Source organism: Papio anubis, chromosome 4, assembly GCF_008728515.1.
Source record: "Papio anubis isolate 15944 chromosome 4, Panubis1.0, whole genome shotgun sequence".
Classification (NCBI taxonomy): domain Eukaryota; kingdom Metazoa; phylum Chordata; class Mammalia; order Primates; family Cercopithecidae; genus Papio; species Papio anubis.
In genome coordinates this window covers 62,969,678-62,991,553 of record NC_044979.1, presented here as the reverse complement: position 1 = coordinate 62,991,553, position 21,876 = coordinate 62,969,678, and the positions used below count along the sequence as shown (strand labels likewise).

Below are 21,876 nucleotides of genomic sequence, written 5' to 3'. Positions count from 1 at the left end.
AGAACACTTGGTATTTCTTCCTTTTTAACTTTCGTCCTTAATTCAAATGAGTTTTAAGAGTAATAATTTGAAACCCTGCCATTAGTTCCATCAGAAATATTAAATGTTAAATAAAACGATCCTTATTGATCATAAAATGGACATCATTTACTATCCCAAGATGGTAGAAAATACTTTTATGTGAATAGTAGAGAAATTGCCAAAAAATAAAAAGCTATTTTATTTCAGTCTGTGGATAACTTAATGTGCTACTGGAAAAAGCATACATATTCTTATCTAATTAATTCCCAGGGCACTTGGTTCTTAAAAGAATGCTCAGAAATGTCCCCAGATTTACTCCACTGTCACAAATAGATTGCAGTAGGTAGACACATTCTGACAACAGGGTCTCAAGCATGAATTAGTTATCTCCTTATCAAGATTTTTGATGTCACGCTTTCCTGCACATATTCTACCTTGAGACATGTGTATATTTTTTATATGTAGTCAAAAGTTTATTCCTGTTTCTGAGTACTTAGGGACCCAACAGAGCAGGCTTTCCCGTGGTAATAATGCGCTTGTTATTCCAATGACAGCACCTCCAGGCACGCTGCTCTCCTAACCTGGGATATTTCCCTCTTAGAGAAGTGAATGAGGCATTTCAGGCACTTCACCTGCTGCTGATGTAACTTAAAAATACACAAGAAGCATGTAGCCACCAAAGATGTACAAAGGACATAGTGGGGAAAATAAATTTGATGGCTATTTAGCATGTGTTCCGGAAAGTACATACAGACAAGATTGTGTAATTTATTCTAGACAACTAGCGTAGTGAATTGCTATTTTTCTCTTCTACAAAGGAAGGAAATGAGTCATTTTATTTAAGTTTAACATTCTTTCCTCAAAAGCCATTATGATAGATCTTAACATACCTGTGTGATAAAATAATCACTCTCCTCTTTTCATGACACATCCTGTTCTTTATCGTTCATTTACGCATTATTACTTGTAACGTGCTAACTGCCACTAAATATCATTAAGCTAAGTAGATATTTGGCTAGTATTACCTACTTTCGATACACTTGATTTTTTTTGCCATCTTAGAAGTTTGAACAAATAAAAATAACTCTTGTGTTGGACATGAACACTTGACATCTCTCTGATTAACTGATGTGTTGAAAACACTCCTTTTTATATATAAAGGAAACTCTTTTCTCTTTTTTTTAAATCTACAGGACAATATTTTTAAGCTGGAGAACTCACATTTTGAAAACGGCCGTGGGAAGAGTCCATATGACCCTAAGCTGCTGACAGCATCTCTTTTAATAGGTGCGTAGTCAACAATCAAACAGTGAGTTTTCTACAGATAACAGTTTCCATGTTCTTTTTTACCTACCAAGATTTTCCGTTATTGAAATGATAATTGTTTTACAAGGAAATTAGTTGTGATATATTGAAATGTTTGAAAATGAAGAAGAAACACTAAATGGTATTTTCATTATTGCACCAACTATTCTGATTCTTTTAATTGAAATGGAATAGGATCTTCAAATGGCTCAATTACTGTTCATCCCCACTTGGTACAGTTGGCAAAGACCCATTGTGTTACCTTATGCTGGCTCATCCTAATATCATATTACATATACTGGCTAAGGGAAGATACATTCTGTATTCACCTTTATTGAAATTAGCTCTTCTTTTTTGGAAAATCTAACAAAATATTTGATGTGACTTCCTCTATCCTTTTCTGTAACCACCTTCTTTTCTAGTTTTCTCCTCTTTTCATTTAGCATTGTTTATAAGTGGGGAATGCTTATAGTTCAAAATAATAGACGTAGATACAAATAAGATAAAACTTTAGTCTGTACTGAAAAACAAAGAATTTTTTCCAGACTCTTTTAACTACCTCTGTACTGGAGTTAACTAAATACACAAACAAAAAGTGGCAAATCATGAAGTAATTTTTAAAATTTTTGTTTTCTCTTTCTTTTATCATTTTTTCTTTCTTTTTTATTTTGGAAATTTTGAGCATACCAACAACCTAAAACATAAAAAAATTCTGGGTCATGATTCTGTTCTTGAATGTATTTTTCTACATAATTGTGTAGAAATTATGTACCTTTTTGTTTCCCTTTTCTGTAAAATATGCAAAAGAATTATTTAATAGCAAAACAAAATAATAATGAAACTTTTCAAATCTAAAATTTCTAATTAAATTTTAAATAATAAATCTTGATTAAAAAATTAAATTTAAGTAATCTGATGTGTCATAAGTTTATAAAGTTTTCCATGTTTCTCTTCTTTTTTTTTCCACCCAGAAAAATAAACTCTAGTCATATTGACTGCCATATTAACCATGAAGATATATATATTTTTTCTGTATTCTCTAGTGTTTTCTTTTATCACCATGTTTCACTGATCCTTATTCTACTAAGAAGAAATCCATTGTGGCATGAATTATCTCCTCTGTTGCTTTTCAGATGGGGACACTTTTAGTCCATTTCATGCATTTATGCAGCATTTTAACAAAAGTTTAAGACCTGAAGGAATGCAGCATACCTAGCACACTTACAATTTTCCTATTTATGGATGGCCTAGTGATTATTTGTGGATGACTTCCTCAAAAATACATGCTGAAATTTGAACGTTGTTTTAAACAAAGGGTAGGAGTCATATTTTGTATGAACTTACAGCCTATACTTATTTAAATTGCACACTGAGAAAAGGATAGATATACCTTAAAAAGCAGTGTGCTGAAGTGTGCCCAAAGCAGCTTTAATTTGTGCTGTGTTTCTCAGTAGGGACTTGCTTGCTTATTTATTTTAATATTCCGCTGAGAAAGAATGATGACAAGTAGGTATTACATAGTTCATATGGTATGCAACCACCCAAAGTCCACAAAGAAAATGAAACTCCACAGTTCTAGTTTTATATTTGAATATCTTTGAAAAAGCCATATAGGTTTATGAAAAGGCAAAGAGAATGAGTGAAGTTCAGAAGGTCAAGAAGAGGATATGGCCAGAAAGAACAATAGGTGTTTCAGAAAAAGAACTTTCAGATGGAAGTGCAGACCTAACCTATCTAATATGGTAAAATAGTTTAGTAACTTTCAGAGGCATGTAGTGCTTATTGACAAGACCAAATAAATTAACTTCTGAATTCATTGAATAGCAAGATACAGAAAAAGAAACAGGCCGTATTATACCTGGTAAAATCCTTCATACCTGAAACACCATTTTAATTCAACAGCTGTAACTCTCTGTGTTGAAGTTATTTGCTTTCTTTATAACTGTGCTATAAATTCTTCCTCTTATGGTACATTTAATTCCCCTTGTTGGGTTTTCCTTGGCATTTTCTCTCATACTTCTCTAAAAAGAATGCTCACTAGTTTAATGGAGATTTTTAACATAAATATTTTCTACGGCACTTCCCAAACTCTTTTACATACAAGGGTAACAGCTGTCTCAGAAATAAACAGGTTGTACTTTGTATATCAGAAAATGGCCGTTGGGAAAACCTATCTTCCCAAAAGTTTTTGGATACCTTCCTCATTTTATAAATAAGATAGACATTTCAAGGTGGTTCCAGGCTGCTTCCTTCCCCAATACTGGGAAATAAAATTTCAGCCTGGGCTCAAACCATCTGTAAACTGGTTAGATGGATCTTGGCAGCAAATATTTTTTATACCATCAATCCCACTAGGAAAGAAGTAGTTTCAAACAGTAGTAAACTTTAAAATGAGACGACAGCTTAAAATTTTTAGTTTCCAAAACTAGCAAGGTTTAGTATGACTTTTCTCCAAAAAGGCATGGGTTTTTAAGCTGAGGACTGTTGAGAATTTGGATTATCTCCTGAGTAATGCAAAATTACCGAATTAAGTCCCCAAATCCAAGAACATGTCCTAAGTTTTTCAAACCAACATTGTAAAGTTAATTTTGCAATCTCCTTTAAAAGTGATAATTTTGTCAAGATGAAGTTGCTGTAGTCTTTATTTTTCTTGTTCTGTTGCTCAGGCTGGAGTGCAGTGGCATGACCTCAGCTAACTGCAACCTCTGCCTCCCAGATTCAAGCAATTCTCTTGCCTCAGCCTCCTGAGTAGCTGAGACTACAGGCATGTGCTACCAGGCCTGGCTAATTTTTATATTTTTAGGAAAGACAAGGTTTCACCATGTTGATCAGGCTGGTCTCGAACTCCTGACCTCAGGTGATCCACCCACCTTGGCCTCCCAAAGTGTTGAGATTACAGGTGTGAGCCACAGTGCATGACCTTATATTTTTTACCCTTTCTTATTTCATCCACCTGCAAATGTTTTTTTATGAATTTGTTTTTAAAAAAATCTTTTATTGCAGATAGCAATTACTCACCTGCTAATAATAAATGCCAGGTGTGAACATAGCACAAGGATAAATCTCAGTATTTTCCAACACTAATTAAGTACTGTCTCACATTTTCATGATGTGAAAGAATAGTCAACTTGAGAGCAATTTTATTTTTTCATTAAAATCTTTTCCAGGCAATGCAGCACTAGTAATTTAGAAATATTCCATCCCTAAGAGGTATTACTGAGTCCTATTTCAAAGTCCTGAGACTTTTAGCTAAGGTTATATCCTGAAGTCAAAATGCTGTCTTGTCTCAGGAAAGAGCATAATTTGACATTACAAAATGCTCTCACTTGATATTAGAGCAAATAAGGAACTCTCTAAGTTAATTGCATACAATTGAGAAAATTGTTTGAAGCTCTCTGAGCTCAGTTTCCTTGTACATGAAATGGCATGGCAGTTTTGCTTTCACTAGTTCGTTGTGAGAAATAAAACAACATAACAGCATACTACCATTTTCGGTGCTTGTGTAATTCCGGAATATAAGCAAAGATAAAATAAGCAAACTTGTAGCAGTGGTTGCCTGTAGAAAGGCTGGGAGGGAGATTTGGTACCTTATAAATTTTACATTTTCAATTTTATACCATGTAGACATATAAACTGTTGAAAAATTTTAATTTTAAAAGAACAACATGAGTAATGAAGCCAACATATTATATTTATTGATATAGAGAAGGTGCTCAATAAATGTAATAGTGAAAAATTTTTCTTACATCCATGGATTTCATCCATGCTCTGTGTGTGTGTGTGTGCATGTGTGTGTGTGAAATAGAGGGGGTATTTTCTTTCTTTCTTTCTTTCTTTTTTTCCCTTCTGTTTCTAATTTCTTTGCTGCTCTGTGAGTGGAATTTACTTAAGGTGTTAACAACATAATGGCTTGGTGTTTAAGTTTGTTTGATATTTTGCTCACATCCATGTCACACTTTTCACCTGTGTTAGTAATGCTGCAATTTCATCAGGAAATGTGGTTTTGTTTCCACCTTCTGTTTCTCCTCACCACACCCTGCTTAGGAATTGTAATCCAATACATTCACTGATCTAAGCCACATTTTTACTTCATTTTGAGTTTTGAACAGAAAGTCTAGAGTATATATGAACTTTTGTTTTTAATATATACTTCTCAGGCAACTAAGCCATAATAGAAATGCAGTTCACAAAACTGTTTTTGTTCATCTCAGTACAGTATGCTCTCCTGTGAGAGAGTTAAGAAAGCTTCCAGTTAAGAAAGAATGGTCATATACTCAAATAGCAGCTTTTGTATTTGACAGTTTCTGGATGATAGTTTACATCTGTCAGCACTAATTTGTCTTAGTTCAATATATTATTTTTGAAATGTTAAACTGCCCTTGTGGTACCTTTTTCGAGAGGCTTAAAGATCTTGTAGGGTATAGTATTCACAACCACCTTTTAATGTAGATAATAATTTCTAGATATATGATTCTACCATCAATTTAATCAAATTGGACAAATGTTTATTTCTTTCACAATTGGCTTAGTATATGTGAACAGCCTTGAAGTAGGTACCTCAATCATAACGCCATTTGAATTATTGCAGAATAACAATTAATACACTACTTCAGATTCTCAATAAGACATACATTAGGATCAGAAAATTGTCAAATTAACACTATGCTTAAGAATCAACATATAATTTGATAACTTCATAAGTGACCTAGAAACCACAAAAGAAGTGTGCTGTGTAAACATTTAAAAAAATATATATCCATTCTCCAAAATAAGTCAACTGAGGTATTGTAAATTTCTTATAGTCATCAGATACCTTTAGTTTATTTCAGAAAGCCACAGAATGTAAATGTTCAAGTTTATTAAATGGCATATACTCTGGTTTGATATTACATTTCTTCTTAATGAGAAATAAGAGAAGATAGAATATACTACTGCCTATGTTTTTGGGCAAAACAACAAAGATGTCATACCTTATCTAGAGCAATCATCATTGATAAGACTCCCCATAGAATTCTCACCAGGAAATGTGACCTAAGCCCTGGTGCAACTAAACAGTCACTGACATTAAGCATGGACAAGATGGGAATGTGCCCTTCATGGCCACTTAATCATCTGGTAACCTCCAGTTCAATAAAATCATCTAACTCTTGCCAAAAATCATATTCATGTGGGAGGTAATTTCCTATAGCTGGAGGAACTGGTGCCTAAACTGCATACTTATTTTGGTTTATAAGTCACTTGTTTAATTCTCTTTTAGTCTTAAACGGAGTAGCTCGTTTACTGCATACCTCTTCTGCTTTCTCTGAAGGACCTTCTCAACTTTTGTGAAAACAGAAAGAAAATATTATTTCTGCCTTTACATTGATTTTTGTCTTTCTAATATGAGGGTGGATAAAAAAATGTTATAAAACAACCAAATGCAAGAGAGAGATAAACACCTTTTCTATCCAAGTAACAGGTTTTAGTTGTTGATTTTACTATTTCAACTGCTTCTTGAATAGACTTTAAATATAATAAACATCATAAGTATGGATTTTCTTACCCTAAAGCAAGCTAAATGACAAGAATGATTGATTGATTACATTATTTACTCTAATATTTCCTATTAAACCTCCTGTTGGCATGTTTTGACTAAATTCTGATATTAAATTGTTCAGTTTTCATTTTTTTAATTATTCTATTTTTAGTTTTTTAAGTGTGGTTTAGAGGCAAAGAGGTTCAACCAGTAATTTAATTTTTTTGATTTTTTTTTTAAGAAAATAAGACACAAGCTATCTTCTCATAGGTGTTCCATCATGAAAATGTTTGAAATTTGCATGACCATTTTATGATGTTTTGACAACACACTTTTAACTGAGAACCTCTTATTCACTCAGACCAATAACACATTATTCACCTGATGTTTAAAAATACATCATCTATTTGCTAATATTTTGGGAAAAGTTTAGATATTACCCTTAATAAAAATGTTGTGGTGCTTGAATATTGGTTAATATTAAGGAGACAACAGGCATTTATGTATTTCAAAGTGGCTTTGAAATTTATACATAGATTATCATAACATTTGTGCATTTTCAGAAAAGGGCTATTTCTGAAAAAAAAGGCATATTTTAGTGAGAACAAGTTAGATTCCACTTGATAGTTAAGTAAGTGAAGAGAGTATAAAGTGCTTTTGAATCCCAAAGACACCATGCTGTGACAATTTAGGATGACACGACAGAACAATTCACTTACTAATAATTTATACTCAATAAATTATCTAACCATCATTTTTATTTATCTTCAGTCACAACAATCCAAAATGAAAGATCACATTTTTAAACTCAGTTTTCAAGATGAGATTCATATCTATGGATGTTTAGAGTAATAACATGTTTATGTTGCTCAGCGATTTTCTCTGTGTAGCTATTCTCCACTGTTCTGGAGGGTCTCCAAAATCAAGTCTGTTCAGACATATAAGTGAGACAAAGGTTCTACCAAAGGAATTGCTTTGGTTTGGGCCACTATGAATATCAATTTTACATTGCAAAGCCCTTATTTGCAAGTAGGAATTAGGTATGTGAACATATGGTAATGTTACACAAATGCTTAAGTTATAATTTATCTTTGCCCTCTTTATTATCTGCATATTTCCCAAATCAATAAATAAACATTAACCTATTCGATCAACAAGATAATATTAAGATATACTGTAATTGTCATGGATTATTTGAAGGAAAATATTTAAGTTTTGTTGTTTTGTTTTCAAATAATTCACTGTATGTAGAAAGGCAACTACATGTTTTCTGGAAGAGAGAATACAAGGCCCTTTCTGTTTCCAAGTAAGAAAGAGTGATTTTTACAAACTTTAGTTTATTGAAAGGTGGTATGGTTAAGTATAAAAGGCTTGGGATTAAACAAGCCTGGGTTTGAACCTTCACCTTGACTTGCCATTAGCCGAGCAACCTTGAGTTTCTTGAACTGTAAAATAAGGATAACATTATTTACATTATGGGATTGTTAACAGAACTAAATGAGATAACTTGAATGTGTCAAGCCAGTGCCCACTGCCTGACAAACACGGAGTGAAATTCAGTAAATATTAACTTCTCTTTTACGCCCCCCTTGTCTTTTCCCTTCTATTCTTTAATGTCTGGTTATGATTCCTCCATTATTAAACTCTGACCTAGAGTTAATTCAATTTAAGTAGTAATGAGTCAAAAAGTGATGGAATCTTGCATTGGAGTGATTATGATCTGGGTTTGTCAAAATTCCTTCCTCTTAAAACACATTTCTGCTGTATATGAGGTCATGTGGTTGACTTATTTTTGGACTGGTTGATAGCTTACAACAAATAAAAACACTTCTCCCACTAGATACATTAAAAAATAAGAAGCAAGAAAAAAATTCTGGCAAAAAAAATCAGCATTTCTAAATCATAGCAAAATCTCATTAATTCAGATCCCACTGAGAAAGAAGTATATAAAAGATTTAATTGCCATCAGAATAAAGCTATGAATAAAATTTTATAATGATACCTCACTCTACGTTATAAGGATATTAGAACCATGGTAACTGTACACATATAACAGCAAATGATATAATAAATGTAGTTTGCATTTTGTGAGTTTGTCAGTAGTCATAGTAGAAAAGAATATAATTTTATGTTTTAGCAAGATTCACTGAATTGGACTTTATTCAGATTTTCTAAGTTTGTACCAGATAAGTAGTCATATACTAAATCAGTGAATAAGTATTTGATAAAATAATTCCTTCAATAAGGACATAGGATTAAAAAATAAGTAACTCTGCATAATGATGCAGAGAGCATTTCAGTTTTCTTCTTAGCATGCTCATAACATGAAACTTGCATTTTGTTTGTTCGTTTTGCTTTGTTTTTGCCTTAACTGAGTTAAAGAATGTGTATGTGGTTTTGTCACAACACAGATGGAGAATTATACTCTGGAACTGCAGCTGATTTTATGGGGCGAGACTTTGCTATCTTCCGAACTCTTGGGCACCACCACCCAATCAGGACAGAGCAGCATGATTCCAGGTGGCTTAATGGTACGTGGTTTATGAAAGAAAATAGACATATAACATATGTAACTGTATTAAGTTACTGGAGAACTCTTTTACAGTACATGCAATATGATTTGAAATTTAGTGTGCAGTTAAGCTAATGGTGGTGACTTCATGATGTTGGGTGTGAGAAAGTTTGGCAAAGAAAGAAAAGAGAGATTAAATATTCAGGAAAAGATTCATTTAGTGCCAAAGTTGAAGTTTCTCAGTAGTTAGCTATGGAAAGAAAGATCTGGATCAGAGCTACGGAAGGGAGGCAATGGAAAAAGATAAGATGACTTACCAATTCTGTCTTATGGGGACACCACAACAAATCTTACAGGGTAGTATTTTTTTTTCCCTTTACATCTCTTATTATTTCCTTGAAAACATCATCTTATATACTAGTGAATGTCAAAAATTGAATGTTATTGCAGTGTGAATAACATATTAATAGTCTTTTCAAAATTTCAAAGGTATTTTAAATCATGATTTCATATGATTCACATTTAATCTTAATCATCCTCAAACCCCTCTCCCATTTTATAGGTTAGGATTTTAAGGTCAATATTTTATCTAATCCAGTAGAAGAATGTTTAGAACAGAAACCCAGTTTTCTGAACTTCAGGCACCGGCTTAACTACTTGATCAAGTAGATGCTTATTATTATTTATTACTATTACTCTCTATTTTCTTTTTAGTATAGAAAATAATTTTGGCATAGCAGAAAATATACAAGCTGTATATACCCAAAATAAATAAATACTACTCTTATTCAAAATTTTAACTAAGCAATCTGTTCATATCCTCCTATCTAGAGTTCATTTTTTTTTTTTTGGTTAGTCATTTACACATTTACCAAAAATTTTTATAAAAGTCCCTAGTATATTAACCATGGTTGTTTTTATTGTTACTTAATGATCTATATTTATGCCTACCTCCAATCTTAAAAAACAAAGCCACCCAATCTCCAATTATCCCTCCATGAAATTTATCCTGCTTGTACATAACTCATTAATAAGAATGAAGCATGAAATTTTTCCTGGTTATAAATAATTCATTACAAAGAAAGACACTTATGGTTTATAGTCATGTTCTCAGTAAGACGCCTGAATATCTCATTCTATGAACTTCTGCCACAGTTGTTGTTCCTGCCTTATTTCAGAAACCCCAAAATATAGTTCATCCCTTCTGTCTTTCATTGGTTGTTAGAGAAAAATCACAGGTCTACCTCTAGATCTCACTGAAATTCCAAGAGACCATGAGTTGTGTGACAACCTTTGTTCTGATCCATCTTATACTTCAAAGTGACTACTCAAAACACAAAACATACCTCAAATTACCTCAGTCAGCATCTCTTCCCTCCTGTGACAGCATTTCTGACTGTCCTATAATTTTCCATGTAGTAGTGACAAAGGCATGCTCCCTTCCTCCTCGTTTGACCCTTCAGCCTTGGCTCTTAATGGCATTGATGTTCTTTGATTAATTTAGTCAATTTACATTTCATTTGTTATCTTTATCTCTTTTTCAGTACTAATTTCTTCCCTCAAGCTAAAATCTTACTTATCCCATGCAAAACTGTTCTGTCATGCTATGCCACAAAGTCCCAATATATCTAAGTTCATAGCCTGGTTAGGACTTGTTTCTTCAATGTTACTACCTTTACTTTAAACCTGGCATTCATCCAATAATTACTTCCTTGAAATTATTCCTCCAAAGGACACTAATGATTTTCTATTACTTTTTATTAATCTCTACTTTGACAATGTTTCCTGCAGCATTTATCATTAACTAGCCCATTCTTTTAAAGTCTCTTCTCTTAGCTTCCCCTATTTCTTGACCTCCCAAGTTTTCTCTAAATTTGACATCACTTCTTTACTATTTTAAATCCTAATGATGGCTAACATAATTGATGATTGCATACAAACACTGTGGTAATCAAAGGGGATTAGACATGTAGTCAAATGTTCCTCTGCCACCGGGGGTAGACAGAGTTTCATGGTACCTGGGTGACCATGTGAGAAATTTGATGCCTCACCGGGGAAAAGAAAAGGTGCTGAGATGAAGAGAAGAGCATGTGCAGAACTCCAAAAACCCACAGGAATATTCTAGAATATCCAGTATAAATTATTAGCCCTAGGATGTGTGCAGAGGCAAAATTATTAGGGAAAAAAAAAAAAAAAAAAAAACGTCTTAACTTTGCTATCTGGTTTGTTCACAAACTGAAATATTTGTGTGGGAGGGAGAATGTTTGTTTTTCTATTTAGAAAGAAGACTTTGATCTACTAAGTACCCTAAAGGGCATACAGGCTTTCTCTGTCCATGAGAAACAAAATCTCATTAGAAGATGGAATAACATAAAGGAGAGTATAGTATCCATTTCATTTTTATGGCCTCAGAGAAAAAAAAAAGCCATCAAGTTAAAGCTGCTTTTATGCTGCACACTCACATGTTGACAGCTGAGTCTGAAGAATTTACACTGTGGGAAAACACAGTCATTGTCCACAGCTCTGTACTTCATCTCTGAAAATGTGTAGTTCATTTGAGAATTCAGTTATCAGTCTCTCAGCACTAAACGTGAGAACTGATTTTTCCAAATTAGCACAAAGGTTACATCTGACAGGGTGCAAAAAACAGAACTGCTGCAAGATGGAGGATACAGACATGTTTGAGATAGAACCAAGGGACTCTGAATCACAAGCCTTGTGACATTAAATGCCGTTACACAATAAAATTGAAAATGTAATGTTTACACATTCATGCATAAAATAAATGAGTTTTGAGGCATCAGCATAGAGTACACAATCATATGTGTTCCAGAATTAATACATTGCTTTGCAAACTATTTTTTTTCAAGGGTCTTCAGGGTTATTAAAATTAATTTCAGCATAGGACTTTATTTTTCTCAAATCAATTCAACTCTTTTGGAAGAATCAGTTCACCTATTTTAGATGACTTTTAATTTTTGTTCCTGGTAAGGAAAAACAAACAACAAAACAGTTGTCTAAAATTGGAACTTGAAATATCTTGATTTATTAAAATGGAGTTTCACTACTTTCATAACTAGAAAGTTTATATAACGATGCCAATAAACGTTTAAATTCAGTTTTAACAGGAAAATTTAGGAGTGAATAACACTTTCAGATTAAGAAACTTCAGACAATGGAATCTGTTGTGTATTTTACATTTTAACATGTAATAACATTCTTAAAACATCTTCATTAGTTACGATAAACCCTAATTTAGGGTTTCTAAATGTTATAACAATTTTTTATTTCAGAAAATATACTGCTAGGGGTTTGGCATGATGTGCCAAAATCCAGTAGTTTTTTCTGATACTACATAAATTCTCTCAGTATTATATGGTTTCAAATTTCAACTCCAACTTCAGCTGAATGTGGAAATAAAGTAAAATTGTTCTGTGTATATTTATAGTAAGGAAACAGATAAATTTATGCTGCTGTTATCATGATATCTTAGCATTTATTATGAAAATACTACTACCTAGTTATTATCCATATTAACAATTCATTAGAGCAGTTGGATTACTAGCCCAATTTATTTTTCTTATTTGATGGAGACTGTTTTCCAGTATTGTTTATGTCTTGGAGTAATAGTGGGATGATACATGATTTAGAAGAAAGACTATCTTTAGAATGAGGCATGGTTTCACTTTACTTTGTCCCTTACAGTAATGAAATGAACAGAGGTACTACCTGTCTCCTATAGTTATTGCGGAAAATGACCACATAATAATGTATAAAAAGCACTGAGCAAGTTCTTGGTATGTAGTAAGCACTTAATAAATGCTAATTATCTGGGTACCCTTTATCCCACTTCTGTTGGGTGGAGCACACTTAGGAAGCTTGGCCTGACTCACTCTGTGAGTGATTATGTTTGAGTCAGGGTGAAAGGGCAGCCAGAGTCGGGTTTAATACATGAAACCACATGGATCCCAAGGCCTGGGGAACACAAACAGACCTAATTACAATGCCTGGAGTGTGACGCCTTCCCACTCATTTCAGGAAGACCTGTTTTCTTTTAGTGGAATTTCCTAAAAGGATCGTGCCTGTAGATAGACTAACCCATTTGCTCTTTTTCTGTAATTGAAATGGTATGCAAGTCATCACTCCACTTCCTCTCACTTGTATATTCATACCCTGATGGCCTGCCCTTATTGGAATCAACATAGCTTCCTCTGTGGTCATGTACTAGGATATTTCGTACTCTCTTAAGATTCAAATTTCTCCACAACATGCGTTTTTAGAAAACTAGACCCAGTGACGGAACATATGACTGCAAATGAACTATGAATACACAAGTTAACATTACACGTTACCAGATACCCAATCTCAAATCACTTGCACAGCTCTTTTAATACACTATTTTGATCTTACTATCTTTGGAGACATAAAAAACCTCAGAGTATCCAATTGCATTTTCTTTAATAAGTAAAACAGATCATCTAGTTTTGCATAATGTCAGACTTCTGATGATGTCATTTTTGATTATTTCTTTGGCTTAAGCAAATTAGTAATATTTTGCTGACCTTTGGGGAAAAAGCCCTCTATAAGCCTATTTCATGCTTATTTGAGCAGATGAGTGTTAGAGGAGCTGAGAGATCATTCAGTTAAAACAACAGCAACAACAAAGGTCCTCTTAGTTTTTATAGTCAATGAAAGAAGAAAACAAGAATGCAGTATTTTTAAACATTTGAATTATGCATTCTATGAGTAAGCAGTGTATGCATTAACTAGCAATTCTGGAGTATCAATGTATAAAGTAACAGAAATAAAATGACAATCCTTACAGTTATTTTCTTTAAATTACGCTGAAAATTTGAATATGCAAACTTTAGAACAATAGTTATGTCTATACCTAAAGACAACTTAGTAGTTAAGTTTTGTTTTCTCAGGAATCTATTACTCAGAAAAATTTTCATCTTAACAAATAATGCACAGCCATTAGAAATGTATCTTTTTAAACAATAAGTATACACCATGAAATTATTCTACTCTCTAAATAATAATACATTTAATCAAATCACTAAATATCTCTTTTTTTCATAAAGAGCTAAAAGTTACCAAAAGCTAAAAGTTACCATCACTTGATATCCTTTATCAAGGACATACTTTCTCTGTAACTTTTTATCTAAGGAACATAATGACTTTTAGCGAGTTTTTTGAAATCACTAATGAGGAAATATGAATAAAGCTTTGGAATAAAAATTAACTCATTAATGGCAATATGTTTAAAAACTGATTTTATTTTCTTCCAGGCTTCTAAGAAAAGCGACCTGAATAAAATTGTTCAAATTTTGCCATTTCATTTTTTTAAAAATCTTGGGCTAAAACGTACAACTCTCAGATGTGGCATATAGGCAGCAAATTTTGAATGTCTTGCTTTGAAATTAACAGTTGATGAGAGTAGAAATATAAGATTTAGAAGTATTATTATATTTTCTCAAGGTAATCTTGCTTTTTAAATGAAAGTTGATCACATGAGACAATATATTGGACAATTCTTTATATCAAAGGCAGCTTCCTTTTTCTTCTTGTTTTTTACATTTTTTTCTCTCTTGTCTCACCATCAGTTTAATGAATACACAGCCTGTCTATACCAATTTCCTCTTCTAGAGTCACTACATTCAAAGCTTGGTGGGCCTCAATAGGGATTTACTGCTGACTGGGTAATCTGGGTTCCTGTGTGCAGTGACATCAAGCAAGAGATTTACCAAGAGAAGTGGATGCCATGACAATGCATGTAACCATGGTGTGACCGGCCTCCCTGACATGGCTCTCAAAAGCTTTCCCTCTGTGAAAACAGAAGCCTGTTTGCAAATTAATTAGTTTCTGGCGGCAGCTTGATTGTTGACCCAGAGTTTGTAGAGTGGAAAAACAATCAGATTAGTGTGCTCAGGGTAAAAGACCAGTGTGCACTTGCGTGTGGCTTGCTCAACTATTGAAGCTATGAATGGAGTGAAACAAATTCTATTCTGAGAAGCCCAGGCAGAGGTTAAGTGTGATGAGCCTAGAGCTCCCCAACAGCAGGGGCTGGGGAATTAAAGGATTTTACCCAGATCAAGCTGAATGACAGGAAGCAATGCCATTGAATTTTAATGGCATGGATAGTTTTGACCAGAAAAAAAAAAAAAAAAGAAAAAAAGCCACTTGTTATACCCTAATCACTCTGAGTGAAAGGAATGGGTTTACAATATTATGAAATATTCAATGTAGGTTTGATACAAATACTTTCAGAATAGAAGATTTCAGAAACTTTCACAGTGGAAGATATTAATGATAGTATCTCAAAAGGTCATATAATATTTATTTTAAAGTTCCAAAATAACATGCTTCTCCATGTTGATAAAATATGTGTTCATATATCTACTCTACTGTTATATAAGATATAACCCTCAGATGCACTATAAAATTAATACTGAGACAGAGGGAAATGTTAACTTATGAGAATATATTTTCTTGTGTTTATTTTTACAAATATCAGTTTAGATAATTATACCTAGAAATTGTGTCTACAGGCTTAGGACAAATTCTAGATGCATTTTTTTTTATTAATTAAAATTTATTTTGATAAAGTTATTGATTATGCTTAATTTTATAAGATTGCATAACACTTTAAGCCATATATACATTTCTTTTTGGATATAACTGATAGATTTCTCCCTAAATACAGCGCTGATTACTTTACAATACTCTCTCATTCAAAAATCGTTTATGTCTCTCAATTTACAAGCAAATTGAATCCAGATTCTGCTGCCTGTCAAGTCCTTTATCATCTAATCCTAAGTGACCTCTCCAATATTAAACTGTACCATACTCAAATCAAATAGAGCTGGTGGCCCTCAAATTTGCTATCTTTTTCATATAGCCTTACCATTTGCCCACGGGATTTTAAGTGTTTGCACCTTTGAACCCCAAGACCAGATAGATGTATGTTTGTAGTTATCACAGGGCCTAACATCCAGCCTCCTACCCTAGGATATATGAAATAGGAAACTAATGAATCTCTTCAGGGACCCTAAAGTTAATCTGCCTCAGTTTGTATCCCAGTTCCTCCATTTATTACTTACATGACTTCGGGAGTCATTTAAGTTATTTGTATTTGCCACACACTTAAGGTTTGTAAGAAAGGATTAATAGTAATACCTCATACTGTTTTTCTGAGAATGCATGAGGCAGTGTATATAGGGTAATTAGAACAGTATCTGATAATACAGTAAATGCTCATGTTAACTGTGATTGCTGCTGCTGTTACCTATATCCACCTCCATGCAAAGCAAACAATACATGTTTAGCAAATTGATACAACAAACAACTCTGAAGTTTATGCTTGTCTTCCTTTAAATATTGTCAAGCTATTTGGTTATATTTTAACTGATAGCTACTATCATTTTATGGGGAAATTAGTACATCAGGAATATGTAATATGTTTCTAGTGATAGTTTTAGCTTTAGTATTAAAATCATAAAACACATTGTGTTTTACAAAATTAGAAGATGAAACAATGAAATTATAAACAACAGCCAAGGTCAAATTGTAATGAAATGTGTTTCTGTGTGTGTTAATTTATCTCTAGTAAGTACAATACTTTTAACTTAATAAACTTAAATAAATAATTAGGTTAATTCTGCAGTATTTTTTTTTTCAATAAAATGGTTAAGAAGACATTAACTGCATTTATGACTCTCCTGCTACATCGCAGTTTAATATTTAAATTTTTCATGAGGGGTCGTCAACTATAATCTTTGGGATGATAACAGCATGGAGTTTCTGGAGACCTACTGTCTGACTTCAGCAACTGTAAAGAGATCTCTTTGTGACCCAGTGTGAGCTCTCTGTGACCAATTTCTTCTTTTCAAATGAGAATAACTGCAGTTTCTCTCTCATTTGGTTGTTATGAGAATCAGGTATGAATTAATTATGTAGTGCATTTGGAAAAGTGACTACTACAAAAATCACAAGAAATTCAGTTGATGTTGTGTTAATATTGTGTAAGAATTTTAATGAATGGAACAATTAAAATACATAAATACACCAAGTGCTAAAAATGTAGTAAAATGCACAATCTCATTAAACTGTGCAGACACATATTTCTAGGAAAGTAATCAAAGTGGCTTAGGGAAAACAAGACCAGATGAAGTGATAGTGATCTATGTCCTTTCCTTAGACTGAATCTATACATACAGGATTTCTTGCCTAATGGTGTCTGCTCATTTTGATGAAAATAAATTGACTCTGCTTCCATAAAAAGAAAAAGTATTTTTCTAAGCTTAGTGACATACTTATTGCTAAGTTACTTACACACGACAAAAAGGCATTAAAAATGTTCTAAGCTTCATATATCAACTAAAAATGTTATTCAGGTAAAGGGTCTTTAAAAATGTTTCCCCAATAATACTGGTAAAAAAATATGTGTATTTAGATGCCCTTAAAATAAACATTTTCAAGGTAGAAATATACGGGTTACTACATGACTAAAGAAATTAGACAAGAGAATATCAAAGTCCTTGTTCTAAGCCAATTATCATTTTCCTATGGCACTTTTTTATTATCACATACACTTTGCATTTTAAGTTGCATATCATTATATATTTATTATTATTATTTAAAAATCTATTCAAAAATAGAGTTTTACCTTTAAAATGAATCACAATTTGTTTCTAGTAATAATTTTATAAATTAATATGGGTGCAGTTTTGTCATTAGAAGTATGGTTTTTATTATTTTACTTGATTTGCTAAATTTTAATTACTGTTGGATTTCACATAGGCTAATTGCATAAGACACTCATCAAAAATGTAACTTTTCAATGTGTTTACAAATTTGCCTGAATTCTTATGAATCCAAATAATAATCTCTACAAATGATTTGAAAGTTAGCCAGGTATGGTGGCATGCACCTGTAGTCGCAGTTACTTGGGAGGCTGAGGTGGGGGGATCACCTGAGCCTGGGAGGTCAAGGCTGCAGTGAGCTGTGATCATGCCACTGCACTCCAACCTAGGTGACAGAGCCAGACCATGTCTCAAACAACAAGAACAACAACAACAACAACAACAAATAAACAAAAGATACCAGGGCTTTGATATCACAGAGAGCTTTCCCACACATTTGTAAGGGTATTTATGGAAAACTGGTGTTGCTATTCTCATTGCTGAATTAGAATTATTACATGTTCTCTAGGATAGGAAAACAGGCAATCCTAAAGAGAATACAAAATTTAGAAAAAGAAAAAAAAAAACCTCACTCAGCTATTTGGAAGGAATCTGCAAAGAATGATGAAGGAGCGGGAGGAAGAAAGGGAAAAAAGAAAATAATTCCTAATGGTTAATAATAATTTCCTGATGAGATTTTTGTCATTACTTGATTATATTAAACATGTATCATCTTAATAAAATCAATGACATCAACAAAGAAATAAATATCCCCAAACTGTATAAAGTCTTCTATCCGAAGGTTTAACTCTCAATTTTATAATGCAAGTTATAGGTGATACATACTTAAGGACTTTTTTATAGGCTCAAAACATTTTTTAAAATGCTACTGGAACATATATTAATTCCTAAGAATACTCAGATTACCATTTTATATCTGACCATATGGTTGTCCGTTAAAAACAATTAAGATACTATGTAACATAATATGATAGAGGTAAAATAGCTACATTATTAATGAGAAGTTAAGACTAGGTATTTTTCTACAGAGATTAAGCTATTCATTTCAGTTACTGTTTATCAATTTGTTTCTTTTTGAAATTTTGATTTTCAGTAAGTATTTTTATATTCCCAAGTCTAGTCTCTTCTCCTCTCATTCAATGATGTTTCTGTTTACCTGTAGAAAATTTAGGTTTCTAAATCACTCCAGTTACCTACACAGAATGTTATTCTCTTCTCATTTCCCTACTGCTGATATAAGTCCTCTTAGAATCACTGATAATAGCACAGTGTATGAACTACATTTGGTAGCTACCAATATATACTCTGGCAACTTCCATTTTTACATGCAAATAGTATTCATTAGGTTCAAGGAACTGTTGTTATAAGAAACAAAATTAAGTGAAAAACCTGCCTTCCAGGATAATACCTGTAGTACTTTTTTATCTAATGAAAAACCCTAGAAGTCTTAACACATCAATAGGATCATATTCATATATTCCCAAAACGTCTTTATATCTCAAGACCATTGTTTAACCCATAGGAAAGGGAGGAGTTACTATCCATCTTCCTTTAGATTAAACAAATTTTTGGATCCCATTGATTTTCAGGCTCTCAACCTAGTATTACAACTACAGACTGGGGATTTCACTATAAAATGAAAGCAGGAGATGACAACTTATGAGGTAGGCTTTCCTTTGTCTAAATATATCCAGTCTTCTGTTAGAGACTGTGTGTACAAGAGAGTTCAAAACAAGAAATTGGAAATTATATTTTTAAGTTTAAAGAAAAGGACAGGAATCAGTTGGAACCAGAAAAACTATATATTATTTCTAGATTATATGACTGTAGATTTTTAAATTATGTTATCTCAGTGACAAATGTCCCTAACTATAAGTAAATTGTGAACAGAAATCATTGAAAAAATAATGAGATGAAAAAGATGGGTGTTTAGAAAGAAGTAATCAGAGAGTGGGGAGAAACCAGAAACAGTATTCTTTTCTATTCAGTAGAAGCTTGATAACTGACACCGTGGACTGTTATCACAGTAAAATAAGGTCTCTTCAGCTAGTATCTGCACTTTAAAAGCCACATGTAAAATGATAATAAATTAATCATTAGGAATAATCGTGGTTCTTGATCCAGACATTTTCCCCAGAGTTAAGGGGTTTTATTTTGCTTTAAGATTTTAATTTTTTATTTGATTATTTAAAGGAGTGAATAAATAGGAACCTAAAAAATACATGTTCTGAGAAAATTTCTTAATTTTTTTCATCTTAATCAATGATAAACACAATAATACACTTACAATATGGACAAAAAATATTTAACATGTTATTTGCTATAGAATTTTTATATACCAGTAATTTTACTGCCTTCCTATTTTATGATTAAAGAAAATAAAAAAACACAGTCATTTCCCAACTTCTTTCGGTTTTACTATATAAATGTGTAAATTGTGTTTGTTCGCATATTTTTTAAATTGCTTTTCTATTTACATAAAATCTGTAAGCATTTTCATTGGTCTCAGTAAGATCTGGAGGCATATTATTTTAAAAGATGGTGAAATATATTTTATTTGTTGTTTTTAACTAATAAATATATGTATAACATTTCTTATAGATGGTCTAATAATTTTATTCTAATTAATATCTAATTATAGAAAACTCAGCATTGTCCAGGAATAATGATTCTAGGTATTTTCTAGTAGTTATTTTATGGGAAAACATAGAAAATAGTAGGTCAACTAGAAAGCAAACCTAACTTTAATTTATATGAAGATACTGGAAACCATTTCTTTGTGCTAATAACATAAAATGAGAGGAACTATGTGCTTATTCAAAAGAAAGTTGGAAGTATCAGATTAGTTTAGAAAAACCTTTATTAGTCTTGATGAGGTATCTATGCAAACAACTCCATATGAGCACTCAATAAGGGGAAAACAACAACAATAAAACAAAAACAGGAAATAGGATTAATGGCGTGCCTGCACTGAACAAAGACCAATACTTGATAGCCATAAGCAGCAATTTAAAATTGTACCCACCAAATTGTAGGTGTCGTGACATTGGTGTTATTATACTGAGTATTTGAAAGTCTTATCATTAAAAGCAATATTTGAAAAATTGGCAATCCTATAGAAGTAAATAACTGAAATAATCATGAACAACAAAGAGACTATATTTGTATTGTATTTTATTATCTTCAAAGTGCTATCTACAAGAGCACTTCTTTCTCCCAAAAACCCCGTGAACTAGAAAACTGTTGATAATCAAATTAAGTAACCTGCAAAAAGTTAGTTATAAACTGATATTTAGTGATAACTGAGATTAAATTCATTTTACAATTAATTTTATGAAATTAATTTTACCATGTTAAAAATTTACACATTTCTGCAATTTGCAAAATATTTACATGTAAGAAATGTTTGTCGAGTCAGATACATACTGTTGCAAGGTAAGATAAAAGAGCATAGCAGGCCGGGCGCAGTGGCTCATGCCTGTAATCTCAGTAATTTGGGAGGCTGAGACAGGCAGATCCCTTGAGGTCAGGAGTTCGAGACCAGACCAGCCAACATGATGAGACCCCCATCTCTACTAAAAATACGAAAATTAGACGGGTGTAGTGGTATGTGCCTGTAGTCCTAGCTATTTGGGAGGCTGAGGCAGGAGAATCACTTGAACCTGGGAAGTGAAAGTGACAGTGAGCTGACATCATGCCATGGCACTCCAGCCTGGATGACAGAGTAAAACTCTGCCTAGAAAAAAATAAATAAATAAAAACAAAAAAATTGCCAAAATTGAAGGATTCTATCATACCATATTTCACAAACCAAAGAT

General features: G+C 32.6%; 1 protein-coding gene and 1 long non-coding RNA gene across 3 annotated transcripts in view; one reads left to right on the top strand and one right to left on the bottom strand.

The window, feature by feature from the left end:
* SEMA3A (semaphorin 3A) overlaps positions 1 to 21,876 on the top strand; it is a 220,399-nt gene that overhangs the window by 127,427 nt on the left and 71,096 nt on the right. Inside the window, exons 5-6 of one of the 2 annotated variants that reach the window (XM_003896385.5) lie at positions 1,215 to 1,308; positions 9,253 to 9,372. In XM_003896385.5, coding sequence (XP_003896434.3) covers positions 1,215 to 1,308; positions 9,253 to 9,372 — 214 coding nt within the window. The remainder of the gene's footprint in view (positions 1 to 1,214; positions 1,309 to 9,252; positions 9,373 to 21,876) is intronic. The other variant, XM_021936114.2, reaches the window with a different exon arrangement.
* Positions 1 to 21,876, bottom strand: part of LOC108585106 — a 67,251-nt gene that overhangs the window by 17,860 nt on the left and 27,515 nt on the right. The gene's annotated exons all lie outside the window — the stretch shown is intronic.